This window comes from Prionailurus viverrinus, chromosome B1 (assembly GCF_022837055.1).
Source record: "Prionailurus viverrinus isolate Anna chromosome B1, UM_Priviv_1.0, whole genome shotgun sequence".
Classification (NCBI taxonomy): domain Eukaryota; kingdom Metazoa; phylum Chordata; class Mammalia; order Carnivora; family Felidae; genus Prionailurus; species Prionailurus viverrinus.
The window spans coordinates 175,114,557-175,134,459 of NC_062564.1; the positions used below are offsets into that span (position 1 = coordinate 175,114,557).

General features: G+C 42.6%; 1 protein-coding gene across 1 annotated transcript in view; it reads right to left on the reverse strand.

Moving 5' to 3' along the window:
• Positions 1 to 1,618: 1,618 nt before the first annotated feature.
• NWD2 (NACHT and WD repeat domain containing 2) overlaps positions 1,619 to 19,903 on the reverse strand; it is a 182,036-nt gene continuing 163,751 nt past the window's right edge. Inside the window, exons 5-7 of the mRNA XM_047856983.1 lie at positions 15,634 to 15,778; positions 10,199 to 10,788; positions 1,619 to 5,551 (exon numbers count right to left, since the gene is read on the reverse strand). Coding sequence (XP_047712939.1) covers positions 1,619 to 5,551; positions 10,199 to 10,788; positions 15,634 to 15,778 — 4,668 coding nt within the window. The remainder of the gene's footprint in view (positions 5,552 to 10,198; positions 10,789 to 15,633; positions 15,779 to 19,903) is intronic.

Below are 19,903 nucleotides of genomic sequence, written 5' to 3' on the forward strand. Positions count from 1 at the left end.
ATATAACGACTAGAGCAGAAGCTATCACTACCTTTGTTTTGCCGTTTACAAAAACAGTATAGCAGAGAGGCTAAAGATCTGTCTAGGCATAGTCGGCGAGTTCCTGGTAGAGCTGGGCTGACAGCGCATCGTTTCCTTGGCCATTATCCTGCTGACACGCGTCACTGCTGTCACTTCCGAGCCAAACCAGACCCCCGCTACTGACAGACACCCTTCGCACAGTCGTCCGAGGACATGCCACGTGGAGGATATGGAAGGAAGAAAATCACTTTCCCTCTTTGGAGACGTGATTATTTTCTTTTAAATAAGTGAAGTCGTGTTTAAAAAGTGTTTGATACCATTTCACAGCTTCTGCTTTGAATGGGTGCGATTATAAAAGAGCCCCAAAGAGCCCTTGAGCAGAAAAAGGCTGACAGAGGGAGAAGCATACATAGAGTGTGGGGAAGTAAGAAAGTGATTACAAACAGGGACAATCAGGACCTTTTGGACACCCTTAAGATTTATGGAATATTTTAGCACAAAGACAGGCATATTCAGTTGTCCCCGAGTATTTGGTCATCTATCTGCGTTTTACACAGGAAAGAGGAGGAATAAGAATAAGGCAAATGTCATCAGTGTTTCATAAGACGGCGTGTCGAGAAAGCTTTCTTTCTGGTAGGATTTACTGCAGGGATTTAGGAACTAGTGTATGCTTCCATAGAACTAACCGAGCAGCACAGGCTTGTGTTAGTACAAGGATGGAAATGAACAGATGTCTTGACCCAATCTGTGATGCCCTCTCTGTAATTCCTCTTTACATCTGGCACAAATAGGCATTCCAAAAAGACACGAGAAGATGGCACGTCCTTATTCAATGTGTTCTCTTGCAGCCCAGGAAGTCGTTTAAAAATCGTTATGTTCCGTGACAGGGAAGCCCTTGCGTGCAACTGTCCCAGCTGTGTCTTAACGAAGACCGACTCTGCGTGTTGGGTAGCCCTAGGATAGTGGTTAACTTAGTGCTCGTGCTCAGTACAATTTGTGGCCCCACGTTTCACGGCCTTTCCCTTGGGACACTGGGAGTACACTGGGGGCGTTTTGTTAACGTTATTTTGCACCTCTGACCTCCCATCCGCAGACTGGGTTTACACAGTTGTCAGGCTGGTAAAATGTAAGGAGAGATTAAGGCTCTGTTTACTTACGGCCACACAATCGTTGACGTTCACAGCTCCCAACGATTTCTGTAGAACTAACCCCAGTCCGAGCAGTCTGTTTATAGTTCTAGCCTCTGTCATCTGAACCCGTGGTGTGGGTTCTGCGGCTGCTTCCCACACAGCTGATTTAAAAAATATTCCCCTGACTTTCAGTTGATGTAGCTGATTAAACACCATTTTGAGACATTCTCGGTCAAGACTTCATTCCCGGATTAATTTTGACAGCCCCCCCCCCCCCAAAAAAAGAAGAGCAAATTCCAAACCAGTTCCACGTTTCTGTGCCTTTGTCAAGCACGTCAACACCAGCACTTCAGTATCTGTCCTGTCTTTCAAGAAATGAGTAGTTTATCATTTGGGATACAGAAGATACTTTCCCCCCCCTTTTGTATGTGTATCGTTCATGTCTGCTGAGCAGGAAAAGCGTTGTGTCAGTTGTCGGGGGCATAGCTGTGGCCCCTGGATTCCAGGGCGGAGCACCCGCGGTCACAGCAGGGATTGTGTTTCTTGGAGGGTGTCGCCTCATTGGGCTCAGTGGAGTCGCTCACCGTGATGGGACTGTCTCTGGCAAAGACCTCAGTAGACTCTCTCCATAAGCAATCCACAGACACTTTGAAACAGTAACTGCTACACTTCGGCCGGGAGGCCTGTGTCGCGTTGTTGAAAATCTGCCTGCTATTTGACGTGGCGATCTTGATTTTCAGTGCAGCATCCACACGGTCGACCACTGTGTATATCCCTATACTGCCATCATCAAAACCCACTATGATGTTCAGGTGCCTCTGTGAGAGGGCGAGAAAAGTTGGCGTTTTGTAAAGGGAACAAGCACCGATAATTTTGCCGTCAGCCAGCCTCATTACAATCAAACTGGATATCACGCCGTTCTCGTCCTCTTCCTCCCCGTTTCGGAAACAAATGTATACCAGGTAGCGACCATCTCGAGACAGCCTTTGCCGCCAGATGACCCCAGAGGCGTGAACCACCCGTAACTTACCGCTGTGTAAATCCAGTACGTTGATATTGTCGTCTCCCCTGGATATAATGCCTAGCTTTCCGTTGGGAGAAATTTCGAAATCCTCCAGATTCTTCAAGAAGTTGTTGGGAAGCTGCACACGGCGACAGATCACCTCATCGGTCAGACTCCAGATATTCACGGTCTCGGCCGATGTGATAAACACAATGATGTCAGGACAGTCAGGGATCAACTTAAAGCTTACAATGGTCGTGCCGTCTTCACAACAAAATTTCTTGGTGATGCTTCCGGTCCAGAGACTGACCGCCAGCACTTTGCTTTTGGTCATTCCCACCACGAAGGTATTCGCTGAGGTGATAAAGGCATTCTGCAAAGTGGTCAAAATGTTGCAGACCCTGTGGCCTGTGGCCAGTCTCCAAACCCTGGAGGCATTTTCCTCACACAGAGAGACCACAAACTGGTCATTGTGTGTAATTAGCAGCTGAGATATTCTCTGCCCGTTAATTCGGAAGAGGTTTTCGCCACTGCTGGTGTGCCAGACATACTGGCTGCTTTTGTCATCTGAGGTCACCATTACATCTCCAGAAGATGTCAACACGCAGTGTTCGACTATTCCTTCATGCTTAAACACTGCTTCAAGGAACCCACTGCTGAAATTCCACTTATGGACACAATCAGAGCCATCGAGGGAATAAATGATTTCCCCTCTAGCAGGTAACACCAGGCTTTGGATGGGCTTCCCAGTCTTATCTATGTTGGACATAGCCGTGATTATATCTATATCCCAGATGGAAAGAACACCACTGGTTGATAAAGATAGCAGCATGTTGTGGTGACTAGATTTCACCAACTTGACGATGGTCCCTGAGATTTCCTGTAAGCTTGCCATACATTGTCCCGTGTCCCGCCTCCAAAAAAACACAGCTGAGGTATTTTCCATGGTCGCGATGATGCAGTCTCCATTCTTGGACAGCACAGCAGATATAAAGCGTTCATTGTGCTTAGCTCTGAACTTTTCAGCCACCTTCCACATGCCAGTATCTAAGAGCTCGATGCTGAGGGCTTTACAGATCAGAATTGCGTTTTGGTCCTCTGAAAGTTCTATGCTGACCACCTCGCTGTCTTCTCTTCTGCAGTCAAAGTCGTCAGTCAGCTGGGGACTGGAAATGTCCTCAGTATTCCAAACAGAAAGGCTTCCCTCACTATCTACCATTACCATTTCTCGAGCCGTGTCCAAGATAAGAAGAAACTTCACAAACCCACCCGAAAATTCAGATGTCACTGTACATAACTTTTCTCCACTCCCTAAATGAAATATGGTAGTGGTGTTCAGGTACTGTCCACAGAAAGCATACATGCCATCCAGAGAGCACTGGACACAGGTCACTTCGTACCAGCAGTGGAACTGGTAAAGGGGCCATCCGTAGAGCAGATCGATGACAGTGACATCTTTGCTGGCTTCAAGCCACGCAAGGGCGTGGTTGACCGACAGGGTAAATCCATTGATGTAGGTGGAGCCGCTTCCGTGCTTGGTCCCTTTGATTTCCACTTCAGACAGAAGACAAGAATTCACATTGTCATAAACCAACAAGGTGTTATTTGTCGTAGCCACCACAAGATACTTCTCGTCACTGGTGAGTTTCATGCCCAGGATGACAGACTGGGCTGTGGTGATTTGCCTGAGCAGCTGACGAGTTTCCACATCCCACGTGCTGATGGAACCATTTTCTAAAGCTGCAAGGACAGTACTCGGGTTACAGGTGGGCAGAATCTCGGTGACATGCAGGTGACTAGATGACAAAGGAAGACGCTCCGGGCTATATGTCACGTCCATGGATGAATGTAACGGCACAATGGAGCAATATTTGGGCCCGTCTTTGTCACATTCTAAAAGGAGGTGTCTAAGTTTGGGCAGGGAACTCACGACAGGCAGCAGTCTTTGCTGAAGCTCTGCTGAAAGGGAGCCCGGAAATGCAGTGACCTTGTTTTTGATGCCACGGAGAGTGCTCGCCAGGAACTTCAGCTCCTTCTCTTGAGAGTAGGTGTAAGCCAGCTCGATGTCTGAAAGCACTTTGTCGAACTGGCCGATTTTGATCATGGTGTAAAGCCAGCTGAAGTTCATGATGATTCCGTAAAGCAGGTCTTCGGTTTTTCCACACCTTGTCAGGTGGTGCAAGAGCTCAGACATTTTCCGATGATTGACGAAAAAGATGTCCGGCTCCAGGGGATTACACTGGAAAACCCAGGGCTGGTCTGGAGCCTGTCTGTCAAAGGAGGCCTGTTCCATGAAGTGCTTTTCTTCCTCCAGCAGGCTTCTGCTCTCCAAGTCAAGGCAGCCATTCAAGTAGGGATCTTCGAGGCAGAAAGCTTTCCTCCTGCCCCCTGACCAGACTCCCAGGAAGTAGTCTGCCAGGTTGGTGTGCATTTCACGCAGGTCACTGTCGTCCTGCAGATACAACTTCTGGGCTATGAGCTGCAGGTGTCTGTTGGCCCAGACCAGGAGTGTGACGTTCTTCACGTGTCTTTCTATCAAGTATCCGCTGAGACCCTCCTTGAGCCTCGCGATGTACAGATAAGGTACTCTCAGGGGATTGCTGGGCCTAGCGTTCTCATTGAGCTCATTCATGACACTGTTGTCTAGGGCCAACACATCCTCCAGTTCCATTTCACTCAAACCCATTTTGGCCATGGTGATGTAACCAAGAGCCCTAGAGACCAGTTTCTGACCACACTTCTTTTCCAAGGACCAGAATAGCTGCTCAATACTTTCATGAACGGTGACACAGAGGGAGGATTCATCGACGTCTTTATGAGATCTCCAATGCCTCACCTCCCTGAAGGTCAGGTTCACAAACATGGGCAGCGTGCACTTGGAGAATGCGTTGTTCACATAAATCTGCTGGCCTGATGTGACCTTCCTTTTGACCCGCAGCAGCTGGTGTTTGAGGACCTGGCTGCACATCTTCCTGTCCCGGGGAATCAGCTCGATGTAGTTGGCTTCTTCGTGGATAAGGCACCTCAGTTTCTGTAAGATTCCATGTCTGTTGGGCAGTGTGGACAGGACTATTCGAACAAAGCGGGGAAGGTGAGCTGGGAGCCACCAAAGCTTCCTGGCCTCATCACCCTCTGAGAGCTGCTCTAGGGCATCGAATATTATTACTAGAGGTCTCTGCAATGAAGACTCATTCAAAAGGTTTATGAATAAGTCACGAAGGTCATGGATTTTCTTAGGATAGCTTTGAACCAGACACCGGTAGTTAACTGCCAATTGTTCACAAACGCTTAGAAGGAGAGTCTTAAGGTCAGTACTCATGTCTGTGGTTCCTAGAAATCTCACGACGACTACTGGGTCAGATTCTGGTCCTGTGTCTTCATGTAGCCAGCCATAAGCCTAAAACGTAAAGGTAGTGTTTAGAATGGTAATATATATTCACATATATGTACACGTACAACAGCATTTCCTCTCTCCAGAGGTCAGACTGCTGGTAACCCTGACCATGCAGAGAGTGGCTTAGAACCAGGAAACCTTCTGAGAAGATCAAAGAGCTGTCACAAAGCTCATGCGCTAAAATCTATAGGTGAGACCCTCAGGATCACTGTACTGAAGGTAATAAAATAGTGATAAAAGTATTATTCAATCACAAGGCAGCACTAAGCTTGTATTCTAAAAGTTACAAAGTATCTCACAAACAAAATCTGCATATCCAGTATGGTCAGTTTTTCATCACTGAATCCTATTTCCTGGAATGGTTGTTGGCACACAGTAGGTGCTTAGTATTTGTTCAATGAATAGATTAAGTAGTGATTTACACATTATATTGCATCAGATATTTTCATTAATTGGGATCACGTATGGCTGATCAAATTCCTAGTTAATTAGAATGCAGTAAAAATAATACTAAGATACTGAATATAATCTTATATGATTCAGATATACAGGGTCATCTTTATGATTATTTATCACTGTCATAAAAATCTATATAGGGGCGCCGGGGTGGCTCAGTCAGTTGGGCGGCCGGCTTCAGCTCAGGTCACGATCTCGCGGTCTGTGGGTTTGAGCCCCGTGTCAGGCTCTGTGCTGGCAGCTCGGAGCCTGGAGCCTGCTTCTGATTCTGTGTCTCCCTCCCTCTCTGCCCCTCCCTTGCTTGCTCTCTGTCTCTTTCTCAAATAATAAACATTAAAACAAATCTATATAATGCTGGCTAAAATTTTGTTAAATTTTGCATTTTCATAACAGACAGCTTACCATATATAAACAGTCAGTTATCAGCCCTAGCATTATGTCTCTGTAGGATAGATGGATTATAGTATCATTTTACAGCAGAGTAAACTGAGGCCCAGACTGTAGAAATGACTTGCTCAGAGTTAAATGAGACAAAGCTGGAGCTATTTATTTTTTTCTCTTGAAATTGTAGAGTTAAGGAGATAACATATATAAAGGGGCTGCTAAGTTTAGTATTTCTCTGTCTGGAAAGGCAAGGACAAGAAGGGATACGATCAAAGTGTAAAACAGATTCCAAAGTCTATTTTTAGGGAAATAATGTCTTTTAGTAACCCTTGGAATTTACCAAGGATACTCCTTAGGAAACATATTTTATAAATGAGTGAGTAAGTTTATGAAACTTGGTTCCTCAAGATATGTAGTTCAAGGCACCTGGGTGGTTCAGTCGGTTAAGCGTCTGACTTCAGCTCCAGGTCACGATCTCATGAGTTTGAGCCCCACACCCAGCTCTGTGGGCTGTGCAGTGATAGTGCGGAGCCTGCTTGGGATTCTCTCCCTCTCCCTCTCTCTCTGCCCCTCCCCTACTTGCGCTCTCTTTCTCTGTCTCAAAATAAATAAATAAATTTAGGGGGGGAAAAGATCTAGTTCAGGTTAAGGTATGAGTAAGTTTGGAAAAAAGTATGGATGTCAGTTTCAGCATGAGCTATTCAGGAAAAGAAGCAGTTTATTGTTTAGCCCCAACCTTTGAGGTTGATAGGGAGGAAGATAATCCTGCCGTCCTACTACAACTGCCCTTCAGTGGCAAATCAGAGAATGCAGTATTTTGTCCCTCCGTGGATTGCTTATGATGATTATGTGCATTGTCCTCTGTCCTGCTAGTCATGCGTTGTTGAGAGTATGATATCTGTAGAGAGTGCCTCTCTGATCATGAGCTTGTGTCCATGGAAATGTTAGGCATGTAGGAGATAATCTCGAGATAAACACAAGATGTCTGTCTGCATCCTGACAAGGGACATGAAGTCACAAATAGAGCACAGGTTGTCATCGGCGGGACAGACATTCCCCAGGAGAGAGGCGAGTGGAGCAGAGGCAGTGGACGTAGAAACAGGTAAGGCTTCTTGTGGCGCCAGGGTCCTGGACTGTGAGTAGACACACTGGTGGCTGAACAAAACGTCCAGAAGAATGAGAGCTCAGAAAACCATTTCTCGGGGCACCTGGGTGGTGCAGTTGGTTTAGTGTCCAACTTTGGCTCAGGTCATCGTCTTGTGGTTCGTGGGTTCAAGTCTTGCATCGTGCTCTGTGCCGACAGCTCAGAGCCTGGAGCCTGCTTTGGATTCTGTGTCTCCTCTCTTTCTGCCCCTCCCCTACTTGCTCTCTCTCTCTCTCTCTCTCAAAAATAAATAAACATTAAAAACAAAACAAAACATTTCTCAAGTTGACCAACTCAACTGTCACCACACTCTGCCCCTGGGGAGACTGTTTATCTCTACAGGCGCATCAGCACATGCTTCACAGTTCTTTACCTCCTGGGCTACAGCACGCACAGTTGCATCCCATGCACATTTAATATAGTCGAGTCCAACAACATTTGTCCCTTCAACCACCTCACCCTTCCCTCTTCCAGAGTAAAAGAGCCCTCAAGTGAACGTGAAATGGTGTACATGGTCATTTTCTCCTTGGATTTCAGCTGCTATGTGCTCCTCGTAGCGTTGCTGTCTTGCTTACTTGGAACAACTCTAAAGTTTGAAGGTTCACATACAAATTAGTATTCAAACATACACGCACACAAAACTTACTTTGACGCAGCATGGGTCTTAAATGCAAGCCTGCCACTGCTTTCGGTGTTCAATTAGAAGAGAACTATGTCATTTAACGCTAGAGGAAAAACCAGCAGCTGAGCTTGGCATATTAAGAAATGGCAAATTAACTTTCCTAAGGGCTTTTAAAAAAAATGTTCATTTATTTTGAGAGAGAGAGATTGAGAGGGAGGGTGCGTGCGGATGAGCTGGGAGAGGGAGAAAGAGAACCCTTAGCAGGTGCCACACTGTCAGTGGGAGCCTGACTCAGGGCTCGATCTCATCTGAGATCATGTCCTGAGCCCAAGTCAAGAGTTGGACACTTAAACCACTGAGCCACCCAGGCGCTCCTCCTGAGGACTTTTTAACAGTAAGCTTATGCACCTGATTTTGCCGGCGTGCTTACCCAGGAACCTAATCTCGATATAAGTTGGAACACAACTTTCCCTGCTCTTGTCCTCAAGATGACCTGCCTGAGATTGTGTAGCATGTGACAGATGACAAGGGTGTTTTGTGAAGATGAAGGAAGCTGTGTTCTCGGGAGAGTAACCACAGGAACGACAGTATAGGGACACTGAAGTAATGCCAGGATAACGTAGACCATCAGGCTTGGAGAGCAAGTGCACAGGAGCTCAAAATGGAACTAGTTTCATCCAGTTTAGACTGACATGCCAAGACAATAGACACCACATTCCAGAGTGAGGTTCCAGACCATCATGCAAGATTTGTAAGGGACTTGTGAAAACCAGTTTTGCTGCCTTTAGTGGACTACTCACCTTCAGCCTAAAGAGGCGTTTCAAGAGGCCAAGAAAAACACTGGAGGTTAGGGTGCTGGGGGGGGCATATCTATGACCACTCACTCCCAAAGGGGAGGGCTGAGAGATGTCCCCACTTCTCGCCCAGGGAAAGGGGCAGTGATGAGCCACTTATGGGGTGTCCCCCAGAGCTGGGGAGACAGATGTCATCAGATGCCTGAGAAATATGGAGGTTGACCGACAAGACTGGCTAGCTGCTGGGATGGAGGAGTGATGGAGAGCTGCTGTATTGCAACTGGAGTTTCACAGGGTGAAAAGTACCTGCGTGTCCCCCATGGGTCAGATATGGGCCACTGGCAAGACTGAGCTGACAGAGGTTTTGGTTGGTTCTGTTTGCCCCAGGTCCTGTCCAAGGGAGCTTGCTGGGCCAGGGACCTTGGCAGAAAGGTATTAGAAGTGTGGCTGCATGTCCAGGAGCCATGGAAGTGACCAGCTGGAAAAAAAATGCATCATCCTGTGTTTAGGGAACTGTAGGTAAGATGCTCAGCGAGTACAGGTCAAGGGATGTGGGAGGGAAAGGACATCCAGGAAACTAGAAGAAGGCCTCAGAAGAAATAGGAGGCCGCTTTGTAAGCACCTGCCAAGACTAGAGAGGGTGGAACCCAATATTCAGAACTTTCTGGCCACCTTACCTTTCTTATATCCCCGAAGCCGCAACCCTATAGGAGTCACAGCCCTACAAGGGTCTAGTGCTTGAGGTTAGGGATGGAGGGGAGGAAGTACTATGTGGTGAAAGAAGGAGAAGACAATCACATCCCCACTTCCCACAGCAGGTGCCATGCTTACCAGTGAGCCCCAGCTGCGGGAGAGAAATATAAACTCAAGTTTTAATTATCACCTTAGACTGGACATATTTAATTTCTGAACTGAGAATGACTCAGTGTCCAGAGTGACTGGAGGGCTTGTCTGTGGTGATAGAAGTGACAGGAGCTGTGAGATCTGCCCTGGTTTCCATCCAAATGGGAATGAGCCCCACAACATGAGTTTGACCAAAGAGAGAAAAAAATGAAGCTGTTGTCTAACTGCACCCGATATGCCTTATTCTTTCACTCTGACTGTTACACCAGCATAAGAGAGACACTGAAGTATCCATTCCACAAAGACGAATAAAAATTCACAGAAAATGGAAATGACCGTGATCAACTTATCTTCTCTGCAAAGTAAAAGATTGTTACAAACAAGCAGGTGAAAGAATAGGCTTTTACCTTCTTTGCCACCTCAGCCAGCAGGAGGGTCTTCCCGGTACATGGTCCGCCGTAAATGACGAGAGGGTTGATGTGCCCAGTTTTGCTCGGAAGAACATATTTATGCACTATGTTGAGAGACTCACATTTGTACTCATAGAAGGAGGCGTATGTCTTACATAATGACGAATGCTGGAGGATTTCATCGTAGAGCGTGTCAGTTTCGGTGTCAAAATTCTGTTGAACGGTTGCCTGAATTATATCGATCATGTCCTCATAAAATTGCTTACCGAGTCCTTCTATGTAATGATTTTCTATTTCTTGGGAATATCCCAGTTTCATGTCGCAATGAGTAACCGACGTGTACACTCTCAGATTAGATGACGCAACAATAGTAGGAATAAATTCATCCCTGAGTTTTATCAGCTTCTCTTGGGCTTCTGCGTCCCGCATAATCCTTGGTTCTGCTCCAGTTATATCCATGTACTTTCCCATCTCTGGGATTTTCACAAAACGTTCGATGTTAGCAATTTTCCGAATGTAGCAGACACACTTCTTTAGGAATGCTGGAGTTTGCTTTCCTAGAGCAAAGTCAAACTCGTCCTCTATCGCTGAAAGAAAACATGGCACGGGGTTTATTGTCTAGAGCAAAGCAGCGGTGGGCCTGCACCCCCAGTACTTACCTCTCTAGTCGCTGGGGGAGACTGTTTAGCTTGCAGTGTGGAGCAGAGTTGTCTGTAGATTACTCTCTTGACTCCTTAATTTCCTATCTGCCTTTTCCTAAACAGCTGGGAACCTAGGGGCACCTAGGGAGTTCAAGCCCTGCATCGGGTTCTGCGCTGGCAGTGTGGAGCCTGCTTCAGCTCTTTGCCCCTCCCCCTTGCATGCACACACATGTGCATGTGCCCTCTCTCTCTCTCTCTCTCTCTCTCAAAAATAAGTAAATAAATAAACCTGGGGAAAAAAAAAACCAAACCAGCCAGGAAACCGGGACACTGTGGGTTTTGCTTACAATTATTTAATTGCCTTCCCAGAGAAGTTGAACATAAGCATGAAAAAGAAAGGGTACCAAGTTTATGGTTGATTCTTCTAAGTTCCTGTTCAGCTTCTCTGACCTCAGGGGTTCTAATAGCGAAGAGCAGGGACCTGCTGGAGCCAGGCAGGAATGAGGAAGAGGCCAAATGACACATCCAGTTTCCTTTTTGCTTGTCAGTGTCTCCTTTACAATGTGGCTTCACCATTGTGTTTGGGGTGCACTGTACCCCAGACAGGTATGTGTAAATACTAGTATAAGAGCATGTTCAGCATATAATTGATCAATATGAATTAACCCATATCACTGTAACTTCCATTATGTCCATTGGAGCAGGTACAGAAAAGGGACTTAGTGTGTACATTTATTTATTTGAAAATAAACCGGGTTATGGCTTACAATATGCTTACAAGTAAATACACATTATAAATCACTGAGGCCCCATAGCAACATTTAAAACTGGAGCATTAGTAACAAAAACATCACTTGTGCATGATTTTAGGGAGGACAAATAAAAAGAAATGAAATAATTAAACCAATGGCAATGAACTTTGAGGCAAGTAATCTTTTAAAACTGGCTCCCTCCCCACCCTCCTCTGCTTTCCTTCATCCAGTTGGTCTTAACTGAGTGTCTACTATGTGCCAGGTGTGCTGCTAGCTGCTCAGGATACAGTGCTGAGAGAAAATAGACAATGCTGAGAGAAAAAGCCATTATGGCGTTTACAGTCTAGTAGAGGTTGGTGGACTTGAATCATTGAATCCCACAAAGAAATGTTTTATGACTTTTTGAGTCTTGTGAAGGAGAATAATATGGTACAATAAGAGCAAACCATTAGGAGGGCTACCCTACTTAGAGAGTCAGGGAAGCCTTCCTTAAGGAGGTGACTACCAGGCTATGATCTGATGGAAGAATTGGGGTTTGGGGTGGGCCATGAATATGCAGGGTGTGGGCGGCCAGAAACTGGCAATATTCTGGGATGCCTTGGTGGCTCAGTCGATTAAGCACCTGACTTTGGCTCAGGTCATGATCTCTCACAGTTCATGAGTTTGAGCCCTGCATCAGGCTCTGCATTGACAGTGTGGAGACTGCTTGGGATTCTCCCTCTGTCCCTCTCCCACTCATGCTTTCTCTCTCTTTCAAAATAAGTAAACTTAAAAAAAAAAAAAAGAAACAAAACATTTCAATGTGCTTGCTGGCCACAACTCCAACATCAAACAAAACCCAGAACATACATGTATTCTATACAGTAACTATGAAGGAAGTCGGGAACTGTATTTTTAAGTGGTGCCTTTTTGTGGAACTCTCATGATAATTTTTTCAGTAATGATACAATCAATCAGAAGCGATGACTCAAGTAAAAAAGATATGTTTATAGCCAGCAGTGTGGAGTGAGCTGTGCTATGGTCCTCAGTACATAATACAAAGGGTTTTGATCAAGCAAGTTGGTTAACGAGGCCTGTTAAAGGACCTTATACAATCTACATCTACTCTTCTTTTTATGGGAGTAAGAACTTACTGTAATGTAGATGAGGGAGGCTGTAAGAAACCTACAGAAGGAGCCTTGGCTCCTCTTTTCCGGCCATCTGTGTAACATGCCGGGGGGCACCCTGGATCAACCAGGTGCTACCTTCTGTGTGTCATGAGGAGGAAGGAGATGTCAACCTATAGCACGTATACCTAACAGATGATAACCAGAGATATGCACTGTTACCTCTGAGGCCCAGAAAACAAATCAACTGTAACCTGACATTGTTATCATTCCTATGGAAAGAATGTTTCAATCAGGAGTGTTGATTATAAAGAGATTGTAAGAAGAGATAGAGACAAACCAAGTTGGTAGAACCCATCTAAGCTTGGCTCAGGGGGGAGAAAAGAGGCTGTACATAAGAATGCCTGGTTGATGGTATAGACTTACTAAATATACCTGAATAAGTGAGTCACGTGAGACAAAGAAAACTCCATAGATGTATTTCTAGAAACCAAGTGTATTCTTGTGATTTGGGGGGACTTTTATTAATAATTACTGATATTTATTTGCCTACAAATATTATAAATTTCCCCAGAAAATTCTTCCCAGAACACCATATTTGTTTTCTGTCTTTGCATTTTTCTAAATATCCTAAAGTTTAACTGGCCACAGCACCTGATAAAGATAACGTTAGGAGAGTTCCAGCCCTGGCAACTGTCATTCATGAGATATAAATCCCCAAAACTACTGTCCCTGAGACCACTCAGTTTTAACGTTCATAGTTGGACACTGTGTTGGGGTCTAGTTTATCTCTGTTCCTCTGCTGTTATTTTATGAAGGAGAAAGTGGGAGTGTGAAAAATTACATTCAGATATAAAGAGTTCACCTTCCCAGATGCTGCCAAGTATTCATATTCCAACATTTCTGAAAATGTTAATCTACTATATCCCCTTCAAAAAACCGACACTTCCCCGGCCATTCTTATTTGTGTAGACATGGTCTTAAAATGAGCTTGAAATGTAAAACAAGTAAAATTGTTAGAAGCATGCATATCTTTAAGAGATGTACTCCAAGCAGAGAACAGTCCACAAGGAGTGTTTGTACTACATAGTATGAATATGAAGTTATTCATCTTCCTATGGTTGGCCACATGGACAGAGTTCTCTAGAGAAAATTAGGGGACAGTTTTTGCTGGTGAAATACTTGAACTGTATGATCCTAAATAAGAGGAAGCCTTCCCCAAATTGGCATTTCTTACATCATGAATAGGAAAGCTTTTGGTCTGGGCATTTTCTCCCATTACAGCACATTTTTAGGACCAGGTTTTGTTCTTGATAAACATGACGAACTGGAGCCTCAAAATCGGATCAAAAAGATCCCAGAGGAACAAGGATATTTGTCAATCTGTGTATTCTAAAGATAGTACTTATTCTGGCCAATTTAAATATTTTCAGAGAGACCTAAAATCAGACCTAATTTTTGATAGCTTCCAGAGAATGCATTTCTCAAAAATACTTATAATTTCCCTAAGCTTGAAATACACGTATACAGAGAGAATGGTTTCAAGTGCCTTTTAGGTTTTCATAGATTCTTTGTCACATCATTCACAAAACCAACCTGCAAATGCATCTGCCGTTGCTTTTTCCTCAATAATTCTTCATTATCAGTTTTAAAAATAAATGTTCTATTCTGATTATTTTTACCCAGTTGTGTTTGTCCCCTGGAAACTACAGCTGACATATTCCTTCAGATCTGTGGCTTCCTGCGCATCCTTTAAAAATAAAGTCTCCTGGGGCGCCTGGGTGGCTCAGTCGGTTAAGCGTCCAACTTCAGCTCAGGTCATGATCTCACGGTTCGCATGTTCAAGCCCCGCGTCGGGCTCTGTGCTGACAGCTCGGAGCCTGGAGCCTGCTTCGGATTCTGTTGTCTCCCTCTTTCTCTGCCCCTCCCCTGCTCATGCTCTGTCTCTGTCCCTTAATAATCAATAAATGTTAAAAAATTTTTTTTTTTAAAAATAAAGCCTCCTTTCTGTGGCTGAGAAAGGCTGACAAGTGGGTCTCTGCTCATTTTTATTTTAAGGTTTTCATTTTAGATTTTTATTTTATTTTAAAGTTAAATGAGATCCTGCCACCGCCTTTTTTATTTCTCAACCTCTAATGGCTTACCTGCTTACCCAGAAGAAAGCATAAGGTTCTTATTATGCTTCACCTCTGCCTCCCCAGGCCCGGCTACCTTTACCTTTTTCCTGCTCCCGGAACTTACTAAGCACATTCCTCTCTCAGGGATCTTGAATCTGGTAATCCCTCTGCCCGGAATTCTCTTAGAGTACAGCTGGCTCTGAATCCCATCATTCAGCTCAAAGTCCTTTCCTTACTGCCCACTCTGTCGACATCTGAACCCCCACATCGTTCAACAAAACTAAAAGGCGACTTCCTTAACCAGACCCCGTTACTGTGTCTTGTTTATTCATCCTATGTATCCTTTCCAAAATGATCCTGTTCATTTATTTGATAACTTGCCTGTCGTTTATTTTCCCACACTAAAAAAAATAAGTTCCAGGAGAGACGGATCTGCCTTCTTATTCATTGTTGTATCCTCAGTGCCTGGCACATAGCAGGCTTTCAATGTTTGCTGAGTGAGGGAGTGAGTGCATGAATCAATGAACAGAATGAATGAATGAACTGAGAACACTGGCAGAGTTTGCTCTATTCTCTGCAGCCTCCTCTGACTTCTTTTAAAATCACATTTTCTGGAGAAGTCATCAAGTTAAGTAAAGGCCTGTCTGTGGGTTAAAAGAAAAGAACACTTGCCTCTCCAGGAGAAGGAAACATTTAGAAAAGTTAGATTTCATCAGGCAGTAAATGAAATGAAATTCGTAGACCCATAAAAGGGAAGCCATGAACACATCTCTTACTGATCACTTCTTTAGTTTACCAAAGATGTGTGACAGTTACCTGAGAACAGGTACCTCTTAGCTTGGCTATATTTCATTTTCCCCTTTTCATGTAACAGTTTTACAGCAGCCTTGAATATCTTCTTGATCTCATCTGATATCTCTTGCCAGGTCTTCTCATTGTTGGCTTTGGCAGAAGGCTGCATCTATGGAATTGTAAAAGGGAGATATTAGTCTTAAAATCATCGAAAGATAAGTCACTATTTAAGTGCAAGAAAAGCACTATTATTTGAAGGCCCGCTATGTGCCGATATTATGCTAGGTGCCTAACGGGCCATATCTCATTGAATCCCCCTATAACCCTGAAAGTTAGAAATGATGTCCATGTTATGTGTGAATTTACCCGAATCACACAGAATTTGTTTGTTGCGCTTTCTTATTATAACAGGTATTTCCTTTTTTCTTTTTTACATATTTGTTTTAATTATATTGAGTTAACACAGTGTTATATTAGTTTTACACGTATGGTAGAGTGATTCAACACTTCCATACATCACCTGGTGCTCATCACAAGTGCATTCCTTAATCCCCATCATCTATTTAACCCATCCCCCTACCCACCTCCCTTCTGGTAATCATCAGTTTGTTCTCTATAGTTAAGAGTCTGTTTCTTGGTTTCTCTTTCTCTCTCTCTCTCTCTCTCTCTCTCTCTCACTCTTCCTCTCTCTCCCACCTTCCCTCCCTCCCTGTCTTTCCCCCTCCTTCCCACCCTCTCTTTTTCCCTTTGCTCATTTGTGTTTCTTCCTAAATTCCACGTGAGTAAAATATTATGGTATTTTGTATTTCTCTGACTTCACTTAACATTATACTCTCTACCTCTAGCCATGTTGTTGCTAGAGGCAAGATTTCATTTTTTATGGCTGAGTAATATTCCATTGCATATATTCCATTTTTATGGCTGAGTAGTATTCCACTGTCCAACTTCTTTATCCATTCATCAATCAATAGACACTTGGGCTACTTCCATAGTTTGGCTATTATAAATAATGCTTCAGTAAACATAGGGATGCATGTATCCCTCCAAATTCATGTTTTTGTATTCTTTGGGTAAATACCCAGTAATGCGATTGCTGGATAGTAGAGTGGTTCTATTTTTAACTTTATGAGGAACCTCCACACTGTATTCCACAGTGGCTGCACCAGTTTGCATTCCCACCAACAGCATATGAAGTTTCCCTTCTCTTTTAACCGACAACAACTGCTGTTTCTTGTGTTGGTGATTTTAACCATTAACACTAACAGGTGTGAATATCTCATATTGGTTTTGATTTGTATTTCCCTGATGATCCATGATGTCGAGCATCTTTTCATGTGTCTATTGGCCATCTGGATGTCTTCTTCAGAAAAATGTCTGTGCAGGTCTTCTGCCCATTACTTAACTAGATTACTTGTTTTCTGGGGGTTGAGTTTTATAAGTTCTTTATATACTTTGGATACCAGCCCTTTATTGGATAAGTCATTTGCAAATATCTTCTCCCATTCAGTAGGTCACCTATTAGTTTTGTTGATTGTTTCCTTCCCTGTGTAGAAGCTTTTTGTTTTGATAGAGTCCCAATAGTTTGTTTTTCCTTTTGTTTACCTCACCTCAGGGGACCTATCTAGAAAATTTGGTATAGCCAGTGTCAGAGAAATTACTATCTGTGCTATGTTCTAGGATTTTTATGGTTTCAGTTCTCAAGTTAGGTCTTTAATCCATTTTGAATTTATTTTTGTGTATGGTGCCAAAAAAAGGGGTCCAGTTTCTTTCTTTTGCACGTTGCTGTCCAGTTTTCCCAACATAATTTGTTGAAGAGACTGTCCTTTTCCCACTGGATATTCTTTCCTGCTTTGTTGAAAATTAACCATATAGTTGTTGAAAATTAACCATATCATTGTAGGTTTATATCTGGGGTTTCTGTTCTGTTCAATTGATCCATGGGTCTGTTTTTGTGCCAGTACCATACTGTTTTGATCACTACAGCTTTGTAATATAACTTGAAGTCCAGAATTGTGATGCCTCTAGCTTTGCTTTTCTTTTTCAAGGTTGATTTGGTTATTGGGGGTCTTTTGTGGTTCCATACAAATTTTAGAATTGTTTGTTCTAGTTTTGTGAAAAATGCTGTTGGCATTTTGATAGGGATTGCATTAAATGTGTAGATTGCTTTGGGTAGTGTAGACATTTTAACAATATTTGTTCTTCTAATCCATCAGTATGGAATGTCTTTTCTTTGTGTCATATTCAGTTTCTTTCATTGGTTATTTATAGTTTTCAGAGTACAGGTCTTTCACCTCTTTGGTTAGATTTATTTTTAGGTATCTTATTATTTTTGATGAAGTTGTAAATGGGATTGTTTTCTTAATTTCTCTTTCTGCTGTCTCATAATTGGTATATAGAAATGCAACAGATTTTTCTACATTGATTTTGTATCCTGTAACTTTACTGAATTTGTGTATCAGTTCTAGCAGGGTTTTGGTGGAGTCTTTCAAGTTTTCCAAATATAGTATCATGTCATCTGCAAATAGTGAAAGTCTTACTTCTTCCTTACAGATTTGGATGCCTTTTATTTCTTTTTGTTCTCTGATTCGTATGGCTAGGACTTCCAGTACTATGTTGAATAAAAGTAGTGGGAATGGATATCCTTGTCTTGTTCCTGATCTTAGGGGAAAGGATCTCAGTTTGTCCCTCACTGAGGATATTAGCTGTGGGTTTTTCATATATAGACTTAATATTATGTTGAGGTATTTTCCCTCTAAGCCTACTTTGTTATCATGAATGGATGTTGCACTTTGTCAAATGCTTTTTGTGTGTTTACTGAAATGATCATATAGTTCTTATCCTTTCTCTTGTTAATGTGATATATCACACTGATTGATTTATGAGTATTGAACCACCCTTGCAACCCAGGAATAAATCCCACTTGAATGTGGTGAATGATTTTTTAAATGTATTATTGAATTCACTTTGCTAATATTTTATTGAGGATTTTTGCATCTTTGTTCATCAGGGATATTGGCTTACAGTTTTAAATGGTGTCTTTATCTGCTTTTGGTATCAGGATAATGCTGGCCTGATAGGATGAATATGGAAGTTTTCGTTCCATTTCTATTTTTTGGGATAGTTTGAGAAGAATAGGTATTAACCTCTTCTTTATATGTTTGGTAGAAATCCTTTGTGAAGACTTCTGGCCCTGGACTTTTGTTTGTTGGGAGATTTTTGATTATTGATTTAATTTATTTTCTGGTTATCAGTATCTTCAAATTTTCTAGTTCTTGTTTCAGTTTTCATAGTTTATATGCTTCTAGGAATTTATCCATTTCTTTTAGGTTGTTCGATTTGTTGGCATCTATTTTTTCATAATATTCTCTTATAATTGTATTTCTGTAGTGTCAGTTATTTCTCTCTCATTTGTGATTTTATTTATTTGAGTCCTTTTTCTTTTTCCTTGATAAGTTTGGATACAGGTTTATCAATTTTATTGATTTTTTTTCAAAGAACCAGCTTCTTGTGTGTGTGTGTGTGTGTGTGTGTGTGTGTGTGTGTGTGTTTATTTGTTTTGGTTTTTATATCATTTATTTCTGCTCTAATCTTTATTATTTCCTTCCTTATGCTGGTTTTAGGTTTCATTTGTTGTTCTTTTTCTAGCTCCTTCAGGTGTAAGGTTAGGTTGTTTATTTGAGATTTTTTTTTTTTGCTTCTTGAGGTATGCCTGTATTGCTATAAACTTCCCTCTTAGAACTGCCTTTACTGCATACCAAAGGTTTTGGATCATTATGTTTTCATTTTCATTTGTCTCCATATATTTTTTTACTTCCTCTTTGATTTCTTGACTGAACCATTCATTATTTACTAGCATGTTATTTAACCTCCATGTATTTGTGGTCTTTCCAAATTTTTTCTTGTGGTTGACTTCTAGTTTTATAGCATTGTGGTCAGAAAAGTTGCATGGTATGACTTTGATCTTCTTGTATTTTTTGAGGTTTGTTTTGTGGGCTAATATATGATCTGTTCTGGAGAATGTTCCATGTGCACTTGAAAACATGTGTATTCTGCTGTTTTAGAATGGGATGTTCTTAATATATCTGTTAAATCCATTCAAAGCCATTGTTTCCTTTTTGATTTTCTGTTTAGATGATCTATTGATGTAAATGGGTTATTAAAGTCCCCTACTATTATTGTATTATTTGTTAGTTCCTTTATGTTTGTTATTAACTGTTTTGTGTATTTGGGTGCCTCTATGTTGGGTGCATAAGTATTTACAATTGTTATATCTTCTCGTTGGATTGTCCTCTTT